The following is an 18,089-nucleotide window of genomic DNA, read 5'->3' as shown; positions in this document are numbered from 1 at the left end:
AACCCAACTACGTCTATCCTCCAGGCTATGGAAACTACTTTAAAAGACAGTGAAAAAAATACAGTGAAAAACCAGTTGATGCAGCCAGTGTTTAGTTCTTTTACACAGATGATGCTTTCTAACTGCAGTACAAAGTTTTGTGTTTGTTTATTCTACAGCTCCCTGCAAAACTTCTCCCTCCCTCAGAAAAATTTTATTCATTGTGTTGGGTATTTCTACCTTAAACTATGAGACTTCATAAAGTTAAAATCAGTAACCCCAATTCTTTAAAAAATCCAACCTGCCTTGGTTTGGGAAAATAAGTTTCTGATGTGCCTGCTTCTCTATTTTTTTCCCCTAGGTGCTTTAACTTTTATGCACTTTTACTCATCTAGGGACAGTCTAGCCCCTCTGATTAGCACAGTCTTGTGGTTGGGCTTCTATACAAACCCTCTATCCATCCCACTGCTTCCCCCGCACCCCAAAAAAACTTTAGAAAAGAGTTAAAATTATATATGCTGAGGAAACTTTGCTCAGTTACTTTTTTGGGATTATGTTGTTTTGAAGAAGTAGATCATTCTTTGTAAAAAGGGAGAAAGATGACAACAGAGAAAAGATTCTATTGCCCCTTGACAAAGTGCAGTTTTCCGAAGCAGGAAATCAGAGCAGTAAAGCCTTGCTAATCTCAGGGAGGATTGATTATTCATTTGGAGGGTTAGTGCGTCTCCCTTGCTTTTTTACTCCTTTGACTTTTGTTTCCAGGGCTTGAAGGTATTTCATTCCTTATCTGAACCACCACCCACTGATGTCCAGGAGACAAAACTAATTCAATCTAGTCCACTTTTAAAACAGAAACAGCTGTCCTCTTCTGACCTGGGAGAATAGATAGGTTGGAACTGACAGTGAATCCGAGAATGAGGTAACGGATCTGAAGGGGCTCAGCGCAGGGAGAACACAGAATAGGAATCTAGTAAGCGGGGTTTTATAATCCACGTAGCAGAAAACTTTCTACCACCCTTGGCCAGTGATTCTCAGGCAAAATAGATTTTGCCTCCACCCCCAAAGAACATTTGACAATGCTGGAGACATTTTTGATTGTTATGAGTTCGGAGTGGTATTGGTATCTACTGGACAGAGACCAGGGTTGCTGCTTAACATTCTACAATGTACAGGGGGATCCCCAGCAATGAAAAATTATCTGGACCAAAATATCAAAAATGCTGAGATTGGAATACCCTGCTGTAGAAAAATGGGCATGTATAATGCCTACTTTTAGAATAATAAAAGAAAAGTAATATAGTTGATCCTTACGTGATTGTATTTAAAGTATTTGCAAATATGTTTCTATAGCTCTCCATTCATTGCCTATTTGTGTTTCCAAAGTTAGTCTAGGTAATATTCCTCAATAATAAATATTCTCTGTCAAACAAAATGTTAAAGTATCACCGGTACCTAAAAACTGGAACGTTTAGTACACTGAAACAAATTGAAATTTGCATAAAATCAGGAATACCTGTCTAAGGGATATCATTTTACTTTATTCCTCCTTTTCTCCCCTCTCAAAGAGATACTAATATACACTCAAGTTACCTAGGACTTTTCCCCAATCTTTAGTGATATCCCACTTGCTTTGAACTACTGCCTAAAATGAAATTAACACCCTTTTTTAAGAAGATTTATAAATAAACAAGAGGTTATTTCCTCAAGAATTTAGACTATGGCAAATTCCATTCATGTCACATTCTTAACTGGGCCCAGGGACAGAGTTCTTAAGAACAGACCAAGATGTTTGGCTTTCCCTTTGTCCCGTGTCAACCAGACCCCATCAACAGCTTGCTATGTCACGAACTACCCTAAAATAACCTTTCCACATCAAGTAGCCCTCACAGTGTAAGATGGTGGCACAAGGATAGGAGCTAACACTATCGGCATTATTAATAGCAGAGTGGAAAAATCCAATGTGTTCAACCAAACAAGCTGATCTTGTGTTTCTTTTGTGCTTTGGAATGCTGATAGACAACTGCCAGATTTGAGGTTGGAAGCCACAGTTTGAATTTAGCCCATAGCTGACTGACTGAGGATCTTTCATCAGACGGAACAACATGTGGTGTGGCTAGTAATCGACGTATGGAAAGAGTTCTAAGGACAACCTAGAGGCCTACGGTTATCCAGAACATCTTCAGCATTTCACTAAACCCACTGTGGCAGGTCACAGATTGTTTGGAATGTGCAGAAGGAGCCAGGAAGTTCTATCCAATGGAACTTCCTGCAATGAGGAAATGTGTATCTTCTGTCTCCAATTCAGTTAGCCACTAGCGCTATGTGGCTCTTGAGCACTTGACATGTGACTAGTGTGACTGAAGAAATGCATTTTTAATTTTACTTAATTATAAGTTAAGTAGCCACATGTCTTAGTCATTATCATAATAAACGCCAATCAAGGAAACACATACTCATTCCACATCTTACTTATAGATATCCTGTGTCCTTTTTCTTTTTTAAAAAAATTATAAAATAACAAAATTACAGAATGTTTAGAAAAAAGAAAATTCTATTTACTAGTCTTAATTTCATAAGCCTAACATAATTGTTATGAATTTGGTCAATTTTCAAGGTTTTTTCCTATGTATTTTTAGATGAGTTAGATATTTTATCTATTATAATCCAGCTTTTTTCACTTAACATTATGAGAGAAATATATTTCTGTATTATTAAATAATATTTACAAGCTATCAGAGGTTATGATTGCCTATTTCTTAGATTGTGGTAGCACAGTTTATTTCCTCTGTTTTTGAAATTTTTAGATTGTTTCATTTGTTTGGTTTTATGGTCATAAAATTCTCTTCAGATACATTTACATGCCAAATGTTTGACTTTTATTCAGGTAATGATGAATCATTTCACTACCATAGATTCATTTTGAAAAAGTACTTCTCACTATTCTTGTGAAAAATAGACTTTATAGCCTCCAAAAGGATAGGAAGCTAAGACCTTTTATCTCTACAACATAATTAATTAAATAAATTATGAGAAAGATTACTGTTCCTTCTCATATAATAATAAAAACTCCTAATAAAATATAACTGCATTCAGGGTTGATGACACAGACCTTTGCTTTGCAAATAAGTTCCCAGGCATAAATCCTGCAAGTAAAATATTTTACGTGTTCAGATAATTTGCAGACTCTAGAATCTCTAAAGATGAGAAAATGAACAGGGCTAAATTTTCTTCCTTAAATGTATATAGTTATATAGTGTCACATCTCCAAACAATCCTTTTTATAATTTGAAACAATGCAAATATAGTCCAAGTAAACTTTCACACATCTTACAATTAATAATTACGCTGAAGATCTTGACTTAAGACACTCTATGTTTGCATACTGGCAAACTGTCATGTGATTTTTAAAATTTCTTTTTAAAGAAATTTTATATTCTGATGGCTGTCAACTTCAAAGAACTAAGGGATCCTACTGATAACACAGATGAATTTAAGATATAACCCACTGAATATTATAACCTAAAAAATCAGATGTTCTCATTGTTTATAATTTTGGTTTCAGCTTCTCTTATATCTTTCTTTGTCTTTGAATTAAGACTTGGATTTGAGAAATTGAATGTGCATCAGATAAACTTGTCCTAATTAAACATTAGGTTATACGTGCCAAGCAGCTTTGTAAACCACAAAGTACAGTGGAAAACTAAATGTTTTGAAAAGTGCTATATCTCCTATATATGAAAAGTAGCCTTTAAATTGATCTAATGAAAACAAATCCAAGGTTTATTTTCTCTCTTGCAGAATGAATTTAATAAAAATAATATATATTTGTTCTTCCTTTACATACAACAGTAAAAAATGGTCTAAAAAAATAACTGCATTTAGGCTTTTATTAGCAGTACCATCTGAGGAACATAGATATTTGCGGAGGGTGGGGCAAGAATGGAACGTAAGTCCCCAGATGGGAAATCAGTGGGACCGGGGACTTCATTCACAATATGGATGAGGCATAGTGCCAGAAAGTCATTTCCAAAAAATCAATGGTGTTTGTACTGGAATTGTTTGTAAAAATGCTTGGAACACCATTAACTATGTATGCACTTTATAGATTACCTGGGGAAAATATTTACAACTTAATGGGCTTTCCTTTGCCACCCAGTTAACTTCTTCTTTCCCCCTCTCAATTCTTTAAAGAACACAAACTAATTTCAGCATTAATGTACACAACATATCATGGGATTGACTCTGCTTCAAAAATTAATAGAAGTAATTCCAAGGTCATCTATAAATGATTCTCCATTGCTTATGCCACTGTGATCTGTTGTTATATGGACAATGAAAAGGTGTCTGCAATTTGTTTATGTATGCCTGTTGTGCTAAGTAAATCCTCGACTGTAGTTTCCCATTTTTAGTGAACAGAATTCATAGTTTTATTTTTCTGAATTGCAGGTGGTTTTCATGAGCCTATGCAAAAGCTTCTGGGACTGTGGACTTGTAGCCCTGGATGACATTACAGTAGAATTGGGAAGCTGCTGGTCTCCAGGTGAGACAACATCATTTCAGCTCTCTTGTCTTCCTGGCCTATACAAGACATTTCCTGTTTCTCTAAGAACGTACAACATGCATATAATCTGTGCTAGCCTATCCTTGGCTTTTCTTGCCGGAAGTGCCTTTCTACAGAGCTGTGGGATTTAGAAAAGAAGATTCAAGTGCAATGTGTGACTTTGTCCATGTGACTTGACCCTTGTATCCTCATCTGTAAGAGAAGTAGTAATACCTACCTGAATACTGGGGATAGTACATAGAAGTTCTCTAGCATAGGCCCTGGCACAAAACAGTGCTTTAAAAACAAATACCTCCTGTTATGATTACTATTGATATTTTTATTGTTGTTGTCTTACACAAATGCAGATTTTCAAGCAATAGTGATGAAATTGTTATTCTACAGATAGTATACTAAGCATATACAGGGTAGAGCAAAAATAGGTCTACAGTTGTTTGTATGGAAAATAATACAATAATAAATAATAATACAATAGTAAACTGTTTCTCATACTCACAACTGTAAACCTCCTTTTGCTCTACCCTGTAATTTTAAAATGATAATAAAATAGACAATTTCTCAGTGAGTTAAATGACAACAGAACAATGGATGAAGCGTTGACGATAGTGACAAAATAAAGGTGCTGGCATTGTGCTGGACCTTATGTGTAATGAGGAAAAGGATGAATACCTCAAACCAAATCATTGGTCTGTATCTACTAATTACCACTGCATCTTAAATCATGGGGGATCCATTTCTTTAACAAACAGGCAAATGGTGGTAGCAATCTGGCACTGGAGAATAATCTCCATGTTTATTTGATTAAAAGATGATTTGTTTTTAGTTGCTTGACTTTCAGGGCACTGCAAGGACAAACCAAGGAAGAATAAGATCAAAATCTCTACACTCATGGTGTAGAAAAGGGAATGAGGCTTCATTAGCTTGTACTGTAAGTAAAATAAAATAAAGTAAAATAATTATCATGCAAGAGATATGAATTATAGCCTATTTATTAGAGAAATTTGCTAAGAATCTGAATGGAGAAGGTACAACCAAGTTCAGCCAAAGGAGAAGTCCCAAGTAAGTTGGGAGATAGCACCATTCCAATGATAATAATTATTATTTAAGATAGCATCCAAAGTCATAAAATTTGTTTTTAGAAATGAAAAATAAGGTTTCAAATAGAAAACATCAAATTTTAATATTAATTTAGTTAATATTTATTGAGAACTCCATGTTCTAAAAACTTGACCTATATCACCTCATTTAATCTTCACAACCCTATGAGGTGGGTAATTAATATCCCGACATTACAGATAAAAACGCTGTTGCATAGAAACATTGAGTAATCTGCTCCATACAAATTAAGCTATGCCTCTAGAAGCACATTTAGTTCTCTCACATTCTTCCTCTCCTCCAGAGCAACTATAGAGTTGTTCTGAGGACTCTCTTCACTCATCCTGGATTTCTGAAGATAGCACCTGCATTGTGCATTCAATTATTTTCCATATTTCCATAAAGGCAATATACCTCCAATTTACAGAGTTTGTAAATGCGTTCACCTGAACAAATTCACAAGTCAGAGGAAGTTTCTCTCTCACAGCAGACAGATACTTTTGGGTCTAGATGTCTGATTGTTCTCTGACTCTAAGGGCAGGGCCCATGGTGGAGTCTAAGCTCTAGCTAGAGGCAACAGCTGGAGGGCTGCCGGGAGGTGAGGGGCTCCCTCTTCATCTGCATGGCATATGGCCCGATGGCACTCATACATGCAGAGCAGGCTCTCAGGGAGCCATGCGATACATACTCATTGAAGGTGCCTCACTAATCCCAACACTGGCTATTTCCTTGCAGAAAAGCTTTCACCTGCACCTGGAGAGTGCACTTTTGAACAAGATGAATGTGCATTTACTCAGGAGAGAAGGAACCGGAGCAGCTGGCATAGGAGGAGAGGAGAAACTCCCACCTCCTACACAGGACCAAAGGGAGATCACACTACTGGGGTAGGTGAGTTATGCCACGTGGTGCTGTTTCCTAAGGAAACCTAAAATAGCATGTTAGGGGTAATTACTGCATTTTGAAATTTGCAAATTTATATCTTGTGTCTAGAATATGCTACAAATGTGATTCTACACACATAGGGTAAATAATTCAATATGTGCACTTAAAATAGTTCTTTCCATTTATTTTGTTGCTTCTATATCTTCCTGCAAAGATGAGTTAAATGGGCTTACAAAGATATGCCGATTAGATAATTTAATTAGAAGTAGATTAAAAAAGAGAGAGTGGCAATAGTTTTTTTAAAAAAAAAAAAGGTGATCTAAACTGGAGCTGGGACTGACACCTAGTAGAGAAAATATACTGGCAGACGGGGAGGAAACATGCCTGTTTGACTCTACCTGGACAAAGATGGGAAGCTCATCTGTTCATACCCTTAATGATTTCAATCCTTTGCAACTAGTTGAGATACTTTATTATCCAACGTATAGTCAATGAGGTAAATGTCCTAGTTTATCAGAAAATAATGTATATTTTGTTGTTGGGTGCAGTGACCTATATCTACATGTTCATTGAATCTAGCTCATAATCATGTTCATATTTTCTATATTTTTACTGATTTCTTAATCTGTTCAGCTGAGAGGTATATTACTTTCCCATTATGATTGTGAATTCATTTATTTCTCCTTGTAGCTCCATCATTTCTTGCTGGTATATACTATTTTGGACCTATGCCAGTATATTATAAACTCATTGATTGATTTTCTTTTTAATTTTGATAATTCTACCTTTCAATTCTAGAATTTCCATTTAGTTTTTACTTTTATTTTTTAAATTTTATTTATTTTTAATTATTTGATCTTTATTGTATTTTTTACTTTACCTTTTAGTCCCCTTAGACCCCCTCCCCCTGGCAATCACCACCCTGTTGTCCATGTCCAGGAGTCCTTTTTCTTTTTTGCTCAGTCCCTGCACCCTAACCTCCCCCCTCCCACTAGTTGACATTTTTTAAATACTAGTTTTATTAAGATAGAATACATTTACTGTACAATGCACTATTATGCAGTGTACAATTACGCGATGTTTAGTATAATCACACACTGGCACAGCCATCATCGCTATCTAATTCCACAACATTTTTATCACTTCAAAAAGAAACTACCTTGTACCCATTAGCAATCACTCCCATTCCCTCCCCCAACTCTTATCCCTGTACCCCCTGCCACCTCCCATCTCTGGATAACTATCTACTTTGTCTCCGTGGATTTGGCTATTCTGGACTTTTAATATAAAGGAAATCATGTGGTCTTTTGTGACCTGCTTTTTTCACTTATCTTTTCTTTTTTTCTTCAGACTTCATCCATGTTGTAGCATGAATCTGTACTTTATTTGGTTTTATTGTAATTATGTTCCAACGTATGGAAAAGCTACATTTGTTTATGTGTTCATCAGTTGATAAACGTTTTGGTTGTTTCTACTTTTTGGCTATTATAAATAATGATATGTTATTTGTGTACATGTTTTTTGTGTAGACATGTGTTTTTATTTATTTTGGGTGTATACCCAGAAGTAGAATTGTTGGATCATATGGTAACTCTATATTTAACCAGCTGAGGAATGGCCAGACTGTTTTCTAAAGCAGCTGCATCATTTTACATCCCCACGAGCAGTGTACGAGGGTTCCAGTTTCTCTGTATACATACCAAAACTCATTTCCTGTTTTTAACTATAGCCATCCTGGTGGGTGTAAAGTGGTATCTCATTGTTTAATGTCTATTTAGTCTGATTTCATTATAGTCACTCCAGTTCTCTCTTGGATACTGTGTGAATGGTATATTTCCCCCCCAAGTTTTCATTTTCAACCTATTTGTGTTTTTGAATCTAAAGTGTGTCTCTTGGAGACAACATGTAGTTGGATTTTTTTAAAAAACAATTTATTCTACAAATCTTGACTTTTTGATTAGAGTATTTAGTCCATTTACATTTAATGTAAATACCAGAGAGGTAGAATTCATCACTGCCACTTTTCTATTTGTTTTTGGTATGTATTATGCCTTTGTTCCTTTATTCCTCCATTAATACCTTCCTTTGTGCTCAATAGATATTTTCCAATATACTATTTTAATCCTCTGTTGTTGTTGTCATTTTTACAATGTATATTTTAAGTTATTTTTGTAGTTGAACTGGAGATTAAAATTAATATCTTAAAGCAATCTAGTTCATATTAATATTAATTTAATTCATGGTATACAAAACCTGGCTTCATTCCTTCCTCCCTCCTTTGTATACTCTATTGTCATATGTTTATATGTTATCAGGTCATAGACACAATTTTTAAATTTATGCTTTATGTATTTGTCTTTTAGATCATATACGAGATGGAAACAAAAACATACTTATTCTGTCATTAATATTTATATAGTTGTCTTTATTAGTGCTCTTATTTCTTTACAAGGATTTGAGTTATAGTCTGCTATTTTTTCATTTCAGCTTGTAGGACTCCCTTTAGCAGGTTATGAATCAGTATTTGTTTGTCTGGGAATGTCTTAGATTCTCCTTTGTTTTTGAAGGATGATTTTTTCTTGATATAAATTCTGTTTATCTTCAGCACTTGTGAATTATGCCATCTCACTGCTTTCTGGCCTCCCTGCTTTCTGATGAGGAATCAGCTGTTAATCCTAAATCTCATTCAGAATTTCTTGTACACAATGAGTTACATTCTCTTGTTTTCAAAATTCTCTTTGTCTTTCAATAGTTAAGTATGATTGTTCTAGGTGTGAATTTCCTTGAGTTTATCCTACTCAGAATTGTTTGACCTTGTTGGGTATATAGAGTAACATTTTTTAAAAAAATCGTGTTTGAAATATCTTTGGCCATTATTTTTTAAATGTTCTTTTTATGCATTTCTCCCTCTCTTTCCTCCTGGACCTCCCAATATACATTTATATGCTGTCCCACTGGCTTCTGAGGCTCCATTCATTTTTCATTCCTTTTTCTTTTTTCCTCAGATTAGATCATTTCAGTGATCTGCCTTCAGGTTTACTGATTCTTTTATCTGCCAGTTCCCTTCTGCCACTGAGCCTCTCATGTGAATATTTCATTTCAGTTACTGTACTTTTTAAATCCATAATTTCTAGTTTGTTATTTTTTAAAACTTCTCTTTTTAATGATACCCTCTATTTGGTGATACATCTTTTTCATACTTTCCTTTAATAATCTACACATTATTTCTTTCAATTCTTTGAACAGATGTATAATAGTTGACTTAAAGTCTTTGTCTAAGTTCAATGTCTGAGCTCCCTTAGAGTTTCTATGATTGCTCTTATTCCCTGTGTATTGGCCATAGTTTCCTAGTTCTTTGTATGTTTTATAATTTTTGTTGAAAACTGAACATTTAAAATAATATAATGTGGCAGCTCCACCCCAGGATTTTTTCATTGTTGTTTTTTATTGTTTTGTTGTTGTTACTATTGCTGTTTGCTTGTTTAGGGACTTTCTTGAATTAATTATATTGAGTCTGAATCCTTTGTTGTACCTGGCCACTGAAGAATATGTTCAGTTAGCTTAATTATCAGCTAATGATTGAAGAGAGATTTTCCCTAAATACCCTGAACCAATATGTCTGGTAGCCCTTGCAAAGGTGCTCTGTGTTTGTGTTGGGACATGTTTTCAATGGTCCAGCAGGCAGTTTACAACTCTGCCTGAGTATTCACTTCTTGTTTGTTCAGAGCCTCCAAGTCAGCCAGAGGTGTTAGATTGGGACCTTCTCAGTTCTCTCCTGGGTATATGCACAGCTCTGCACCTGTGTATGGTTTTCTAGACTGTCGAGAATATTTTTGAGCTTTGCAAAGCCCCCACAGTCATCCCATTCCCTCATTTATTTTATTTAAAAAGTTTTGGTCAGCTTCAATAGTTCATATCACCTCAGGCAGTTGCAATATTAAACGATCGTTAAACTGATTATTTTTAACAAGTGCCCTGGAAATAAGACTACTCATAGAGAGTAAGGTTTACATCAGTCAGGTTAAATAAAGACAAGCCTTGAGATTGGAGCTTTTCAGTGAGCTAGCTGCCAAACAGGTCAAATAATGACAATTTTCTGGGAATAGGGTTTTGGTGTACCTGTTCTGCCCCTTAATAGTGGCTGTAGGCTACTGCTTTGCACAGATACCTTAGTTGTAAAGCTCTTGGTTTTCAAATCATTCTTGGAGCAGAAGGGATAAATAAGGGATTAGAGCAAGTTAAAAGCTAACCATTCTTAGCAAGATTTATTCATATTTCTTGACTAAATACTCCTATGTTGTACATGCCTTTAGTTAATTTCCAGAGTTGCAAAAGAATTGCTTTGACTTTTTATTTTTTATTGCCAGTGTTCTCACAGCTTTTATAGAGAAACAGACTTTCAGAGGTCCTTACTCTGCCATTCCAAAAACTTCATACCCCTCCCCTGATTTGTTGCTCTTTAATAGATTCAAGTTCTTTGGTGGAATTCTCCATCTTGTCACCAATTTCTTGAACATATTATTAAGTGCTCATTGTATTAATTATTAATCATAGTTATTTTACAGACGTTGATACTTGCATGTCTTTATCACATGTGATCCTCTTTCTATTGTCTGCTTTCCTCACTTTGGCTCTGTTTCTTGAAATATATGGTATTTTCATTGAATACTGGACACGGTGAGCAAACAATTATGGAATTCCTGGTGATGTTTTTTCCTCCATAGAGGATTCAACCTATTCTTAAATTGCCAGTTTGAGTAAAGCAGGTTACCTTAGTCCGATTAGAGCTGAATAACTTGAGGTGGTGTTGCCATTCTGTTTGCTGGATTGAACTCTGTGTGTGTGTAAAGTACATACACATTTTGGTTTTATTAGGAGACTTTCTGTTTAGTATGCCCTAAACTTCAATTTTTATTTGTTTAGCTGATGAGATTTCTGAAAGCTGTACTTTATTTTGCATTTGTCTTCTTGCCCCTTGCCCTCTGAAGCTTAAGAATTTGGCACATGTCTCACCAGAAGATTGCCAAGTAATGGGGTCACTTTTCTTTGCCTCTTTTTTCCCCACAAAACTTGGCTCTCAAGTCCTGACTGCTTGGGTAGCCCTGAACTTCAGTTATTGTCTTCCCAGCCCAGTTAAGATCTGTTGGTTTTTCTGCCTCTTATTAGCTGCTCTCTGCTTAGCTTCTGAACTAAATAGGCAAATTCCCTAAGGTGAAAAGCAACTTGAGGAATGTTGAGCTCATATCATTGACCTTCCTTTTCCCCTGAGATCTTGGCTTCTCAAGTTCCTGCTGCTTGGGAAGCTCTCTTATAACTTCAAAACAGGTTTTTTTTAATATTTATATTTTATTTTTTTTTCTAATTTTTCTCAGCAGAAATATAGGTCTACTACAAATTACTCAGCATAACCAGGAGGAGATGTCTCTGGTATTTTATTTTTTAGTATCATGTATTAAGAACATGGTTATTAAATAGTACTCAAAATTTGAAGATATTTACTCTTTTCTTCAGTACTGAACCAGCCAATTAGTACAGAAGAAAAAGAGTATGAAATCTGTTTTGTATGAAATCTTTGTGTCTCTGGCTTCTTTCAACTGTATTCTTTTGTTGATATTTCTGACTGTTCTACTCAAGGTCTTGTTCTATCTGAGATTATGTTATCATATGATGTTCTATTCTTTGGCAAGCAGTAGTATGATGAGAATACTAAAATTTACATTTTTACTGCCTTTGGCTGTAAACTGCCTGAGAGACTATGTAATATTCTCCTTCTTTCTCTTTATAACTCTCAATCTTGAGGAATAAATATTGGGGACAACTATCATAGTAATGAAGTATTGAAAATGTCTTTTTATTTAATTATCATGGAAACCACTTGACAATCACCTCATATTTTTTTAAAGTGATTTATATAGTAAATGTAATGTTGCTTAGATGAATTTCACTGGAATTTCTCCTCAACAGGGGATATAGTGTAAAATAATAAAATTTTAATTGATTCAACAAATTACTAACTGTTCATAGATTTATAGGATGCTGCAGATAGATAGGATCTTATAAATCAGGTAAAGCACATATTAAATATTAAAACACTGAAATTCACTCAAAGGAGTTGTAAGTATTCTCTGCATGGATCCTGGGATAGTGACAGCATATTTGTCTGTGATTAGATGTACAATTTAAACAATAATGAAATTACATCCAAAAAAGGGATCTTCTATTCAGTGCTATTTTTGCATTTAATCCTAAATCTTTTCTACTTCTTTTCCTATACATTAGTAAAGTAATAGGTTCAAACTTTGGACCAGCAACATGGTATCTTTCTCCTTGATGACTAGAGGACCTCTCTCTGGTGTTGGTGTTAACAGAATCCTTTTGGAATGCATTCTGGGACTTCCCAAGGATATACCTGTACTTGTAGACTGCATTCTACCTTTCCACTCCCCATCCTTGAAGCCTATCAATTTATACTTGGAAAACATACACAAGAAGAAAATAGAAAGAGGAGAGACATTCAAAGCTGTTTTATAGGCAACTGCATTAGATGGTCAGTATATATAGGTCTGTTAAATAAAAAGAGAGGCTCAGAAGAGTCACCATATAATATGACAGTTTATTGTGTGTCTATCAAAATGAACACATCATCATATGTAGCAATTCTAAGGGAACAATATTTCCCGACTCAGTAACAGGAGATTCAATAAACCTTTCCCAATTCTAAGAGGTAGCATGATGTAGTCTAGTGGATAGACAAATGGATGAAGAGTGAGCTGACTCTGCCACTTCCTGCCTTGTTTAACCAGGGTAAGGTCACATAACTTTTCTGAGCTTTGGTTTCCTCATATGTAAAATAATGATAACAATGGGTGTCCTGCTAATCTCTTAGGGTTGCCATGATGATTAACTGAGATTATATTTGTGAAAAGGCTTGATACTATGTAAGCTCCATTGAAATGAATGGTACTACTATTTCTACAATTAGTAAGTCTTTTATAAATATCATATTCATCTCTATGGTACTTTCTTGGACTCATTGTTCTGTTTCACTTGTGCTTTTATAAATAGAAAACCATGGCCTACGACTGCAAGTAAAATGGCTTAGTAGTTTGGTAGATCTTAAACCAATGTTTTCTAAACTACCACTGGGTAACTCAGGTGGTAGGTGAATGAATATTTTTTAAAATTTGCTAATAATATCCATGTAAAAGAAAAATACATAATCAATACATCAAAATCATTATTTCATGATGTATAGTTGTTTTCTGTTTTCATGCTAATAAGTTTCCAATTTAATAAATGTATTAAAGTAATAAAAACAGAATCTATTTAAAGAAAATTATTAAATGAATGACAGTATAGGTAGTATCAGGTAGGCAAAAATAATAGTATGAACCTGGTATTTGTATGACTAAACTTCAGGAAACATTTCCAATGTTTTAGTCAGTCAGTAGAACAACAACAAAGACAAAAAAATTCTAGCCCTATCATTTGGTTTCTTATTAAAAAAAATAATAAAGGCATTTGTGACAGATGGATCCCAACTTGCATTGAGATGGGAAGGACTCCTCAGGATTTGTCTGTCCATATCCTGCCACCCTCTCCTTGAGTGTCCCTATCCTGGCAGAGTCAGTAAGTTTCCTGACACAGCTGCTATTTCTTTTCTAGACATAAGGACAAGCCTTAACAAATTCCCCAGGGTTTTATTTGCTATTGCAGTTTTATTAACATTTATTGGATGTCATGGTGTCAGAATTATTTTTATACAATTGTTTTAGCTGCCCAGGAGTTAACAGAAATTCTGCATCCAAAAGATAGTAGAATACATAAATTAACAGATAACTACCCAGGTTAGTAAGAAATGACTTCTATGTCTTATTTCCTAGCTCACTGAGTTCACCAGTAAACAGATTAAACGTCAAGTTTTCCATTTCTGCTGGCCCAGCTACATCCTGAAAAAGCAGCTCTTCATCATTTTCTTAATAATTTCCAGAAAAAGAGACATCATCAGTTTCTTTTCTGGTACTGTTTAGTATTTCAAGGCATCTTCTGGATTTCTGGCAATTAAATTCTCTTCCAGCATGCTACTAAGTAAAGGTAGAAGCTGTTTCTAAGAACACTCTCTTCTTAAGCAACAGAAATACCAATGTTACATTAAAATGCCAAATGTCACTTATTTATAAAATTGTGCTGTCAAAGAAAACCAAAACTATATATTTAATGTGTTAAATAACTGAAATTTAATAGCAGTCTAATTCAAATCCTTTTAAGTATTTTTGGTAGTTGATAGACCTGTAATGAAGCTAGCCAACTAGTCTGTAATCACCTGATTTGCTCCAGATTATCAAAATCTCCAGTGTCCGTCAGTCTTTCAATAACTTATCACACTTGTTTCTGTAATGTCAGATCCTACTTACACAGAGAAAGCTTCTATGACAAACTTTTTAAAAAATTGTGGTAAAATATGCATAATATAAAATTTACCGTTTTAGTTTTTTAAGTGTATAATAGTGTAGTAGCATTGAATCCATTCGCACGTTCAAGCATCAACACTGTACTACACCTGCAGGACTTTTTCATTTTCCCAAGCTGAAACTTTACACCCATTAAACAATAGCTCCTCATTCATGACAAACTTTAAAAGTTATTTAAAAGGTATGGTTAAGGGCAATTTTAGAAACATACTTAGCTGTTGTTCTTCCCAAAGATGCCTTCTTCCCTGGTTGTTTAGAATCCTCTTCCAGTTTAATGAGAACAGCTAGCTATTCATTCCACACGGCCTTGCACAGGCCACCCAGGCTCCTTCCCCACCCTGGAGAAAGGGGGCTGCAGGACTGGAGGATAACCGCTCCCCTGTTCCAAATTACAAACACGGGGCGTGTTTTTTGCACAGTTGCTGTGCAAAAAACAGATGGGGCCCTGGTCTCCCAGTAGACCCACTGGAACCCTCATCCTGAATGTTAAACAATGATCCACAGAGAGGAAGTGATTTGTTCTTTCTGGTTAATAATCCCTTCCACACACTAGAATCCTTCATGTGCAGGAACATGTGAGCTGGTCTGAGGTTTTAACACTGGGGCTCTCTGGCTTCCCTCCGGAGCTTTTGTTTGCTGAGACTGACAGCATTTGGAGTAGTAATGTGGCAAAGCTTGTCAACACACAGCTTATTCTCTGCTTTCCAAACACATGTGAGGCAGACTGGCTCTCCAGGAAGCTCTGATTTTTCTGGGGAAAGGAAATGTCACATGCAAGTCAAAAAGAAAAACATATTTGGAATCAAGAGGAGTAATTGGTTTGTGTATCAGGACAAATTCTGATCAGCTGACAAATACGTTGCAATGATTTGTAGGTGTAGATGTTGTCTAGATTGGTCTAAATCAGTATTGCCTTATGGAATATACATATGTGCTTCAAATAAAAAACTATATCCCTGAAGGATTTTTGGAAAAGCCAACATTGCTCAAGAAAACTAGGCTGGTGTCAGTGCCCTGGAAAGGCAGTTGTGCTTACATTCTCCTCATGTTACTCCTCTGCCAAAAGCAGCACAATTACACAGATCAAACGGCTTAAGAGATTCATTTCATATTTCATGGTACTAAACACAAAGATCTCTGGAACTGGAAATCTTAGGTAAAGGCTTCAGCCAGGTACTTGAGACCAGAGGTGCATGAGGTAAAAACATTACCAGAGTAATCAATGTTTCACGCACTTAGGTCTAAGTGGTCAGTGCGTTTTACTCATGAAAGAAAGGTTCCATTGAATAATCCTAGGGGTGATCAGAGCTTTTCCTCTCTTTTCCAGGGCCTCAGACCAATTCTGGCTGGGACTCCTATTGTTATCACTAGACAAAAGATACTTCCTGGGGGATCCCTTACCCATGGTGGATCCATTGCTTTCTTTGCATTGGGAAAAGACTTTACGTTTCAGGCCCCAGTAGGTTCTACTTGCCATTTTCCCCATGACACCACCTTTCAGAGGGATCTTCACCTCCCTCCCCCAATTGAATGTTTTATCCTTTTTTCAAAGATTTTATTTATTTATTTTGAGAGAAAGGGGAATGGAGGGAGAAAGAGAAGGAGAGAAACATCAATGTGTGGTTGCCCCTTGCGTAACCCCTACTGGGGACCTGGCCCACAACCCAGGTGCGTGCCCTGACTGGGAATCAAACCAGCGACCCTTTGGTTCGCAGGCTGGTACTCAATCTACTGAGCCACGCCAGCTAGGGCTGAATGTTTTACCTTGACTTAGGATTCCCAAAGCCTGGTGCAAAAGTTATTGTTCTTTGATTTTCTTTTTGTTTCCTTGAGGACTATTTTTAGAGAAAATGATTTTTTAGGTTAAGCATGCATTAAGATAGGGTTTCAATCCACTGTGCCACTGACTTATGCAGAGAATAGAATGGGATGTCTTTGTACATAGTTAGGTGGTAAACTATGGCCATTTCATGCTTTGACCTTATTTTCCATGGAATTAAATTAAACATACCCTTCTATTAGGGTTATGTATATTTGTATTTGTTTATATCTGGCCTACCTTAAGTTCAAAAATCTTAAAGAAAAGAACAATAAAAATTTCCTTTATTGCTGAAAGTGCCAAAACCCCAATACCTCTCATGTAGCATTTTCTTGCCAGTAAAAGAATGAAGGTAATGGAGTTAAAGAATTATCTTATGTGTGTTTGGTGGAAAAGTACATCTGATGGTATGGAACTAGTTTAAGAACATTTGCTTTAATGTAATTTTAATTTTCACAAAACTCAGGTTTGTGCTAGTTTTGCCTTGGAGCATCCTAGTGAAGTGCATGTCTCATTGCCAAGGCACACACACACCTGGAGTGACCTTGGTAGAGACGTGTGCTCTGGAAATGTTCATTGTGGTTTGTGCCTTAGAGCTGTCGAAGAAAATGTATCCGTTTGTTCATTCAAATATTTTTTGAGCATCTCCCATGTTCCAGGCACTGTTCTAGGACCTGGGGGCATAGTAGTAAAGTGAACCAGGACATATCTCTGCCTTTCTACTCTACTCTACTCTAGAGGATGGAGACAAAGATTAAAAAAATAAGAAAAATTATATAACATGGTAAGAGGCAATTAAATGCTGTGGGAAATAATAAATTAGGGTATAGGGTGCAGGGAATGAGGGGTGCCAAAGGACGGGGATTGCAATTTGTAATAGTATATTCAAAATCAGCCTAACAGAAAAGGTAATAGCTGAACAAAGACTTAGAGGTGAGACAATGAGACCTGATTTTATTGGGGAAAAAGCTATTCCAGGCAGAAGGATTAGCACATGCAAAGGCCCTGAGGTGGCATTCCTACCATACTCCAGGCCAGTGTGACCACAAAACACAGGGTAAGGAAATAGACAGTAGGAGAGGAAGGCACTGGGCAGCAGAGAGGTAAGAGAAAGGGCAGATTATAGTATAGGGCCCTAGAGGTCATTGTGAGGCCTTCAGCTTTACTCTGAGTGAAATGCCGAGCCAGTGAAAAGCTTTGAACAGAGGAGCGGTAAATTTTAGCTTTTGTTAAGAAGGTTCATCATGGATACTATGTTAAGGTTAGATCGTAGAAAAAACAA

At 35.9% G+C, this 18,089-nt stretch overlaps 1 protein-coding gene across 1 annotated transcript in view; it reads left to right on the top strand.

Moving 5' to 3' along the window:
• MAMDC2 (MAM domain containing 2) overlaps positions 1 to 18,089 on the top strand; it is a 124,569-nt gene that overhangs the window by 98,568 nt on the left and 7,912 nt on the right. Inside the window, exons 10-11 of the mRNA XM_054583036.1 lie at positions 4,426 to 4,519; positions 6,371 to 6,523. Of these exons, the coding sequence (XP_054439011.1) occupies positions 4,426 to 4,519; positions 6,371 to 6,523 (247 nt within the window). The remainder of the gene's footprint in view (positions 1 to 4,425; positions 4,520 to 6,370; positions 6,524 to 18,089) is intronic.

This window comes from Pteronotus mesoamericanus, unplaced genomic scaffold (genome assembly GCF_021234165.1).
Source record: "Pteronotus mesoamericanus isolate MK-2021 breed Mesoamerican mustached bat unplaced genomic scaffold, CSHL_Meso_final contig_73, whole genome shotgun sequence".
In the NCBI taxonomy this organism is placed as follows: domain Eukaryota; kingdom Metazoa; phylum Chordata; class Mammalia; order Chiroptera; family Mormoopidae; genus Pteronotus; species Pteronotus mesoamericanus.
Note: the sequence above shows the minus strand (reverse complement) of the source record. Positions and strands in the feature narration are given on the sequence as shown.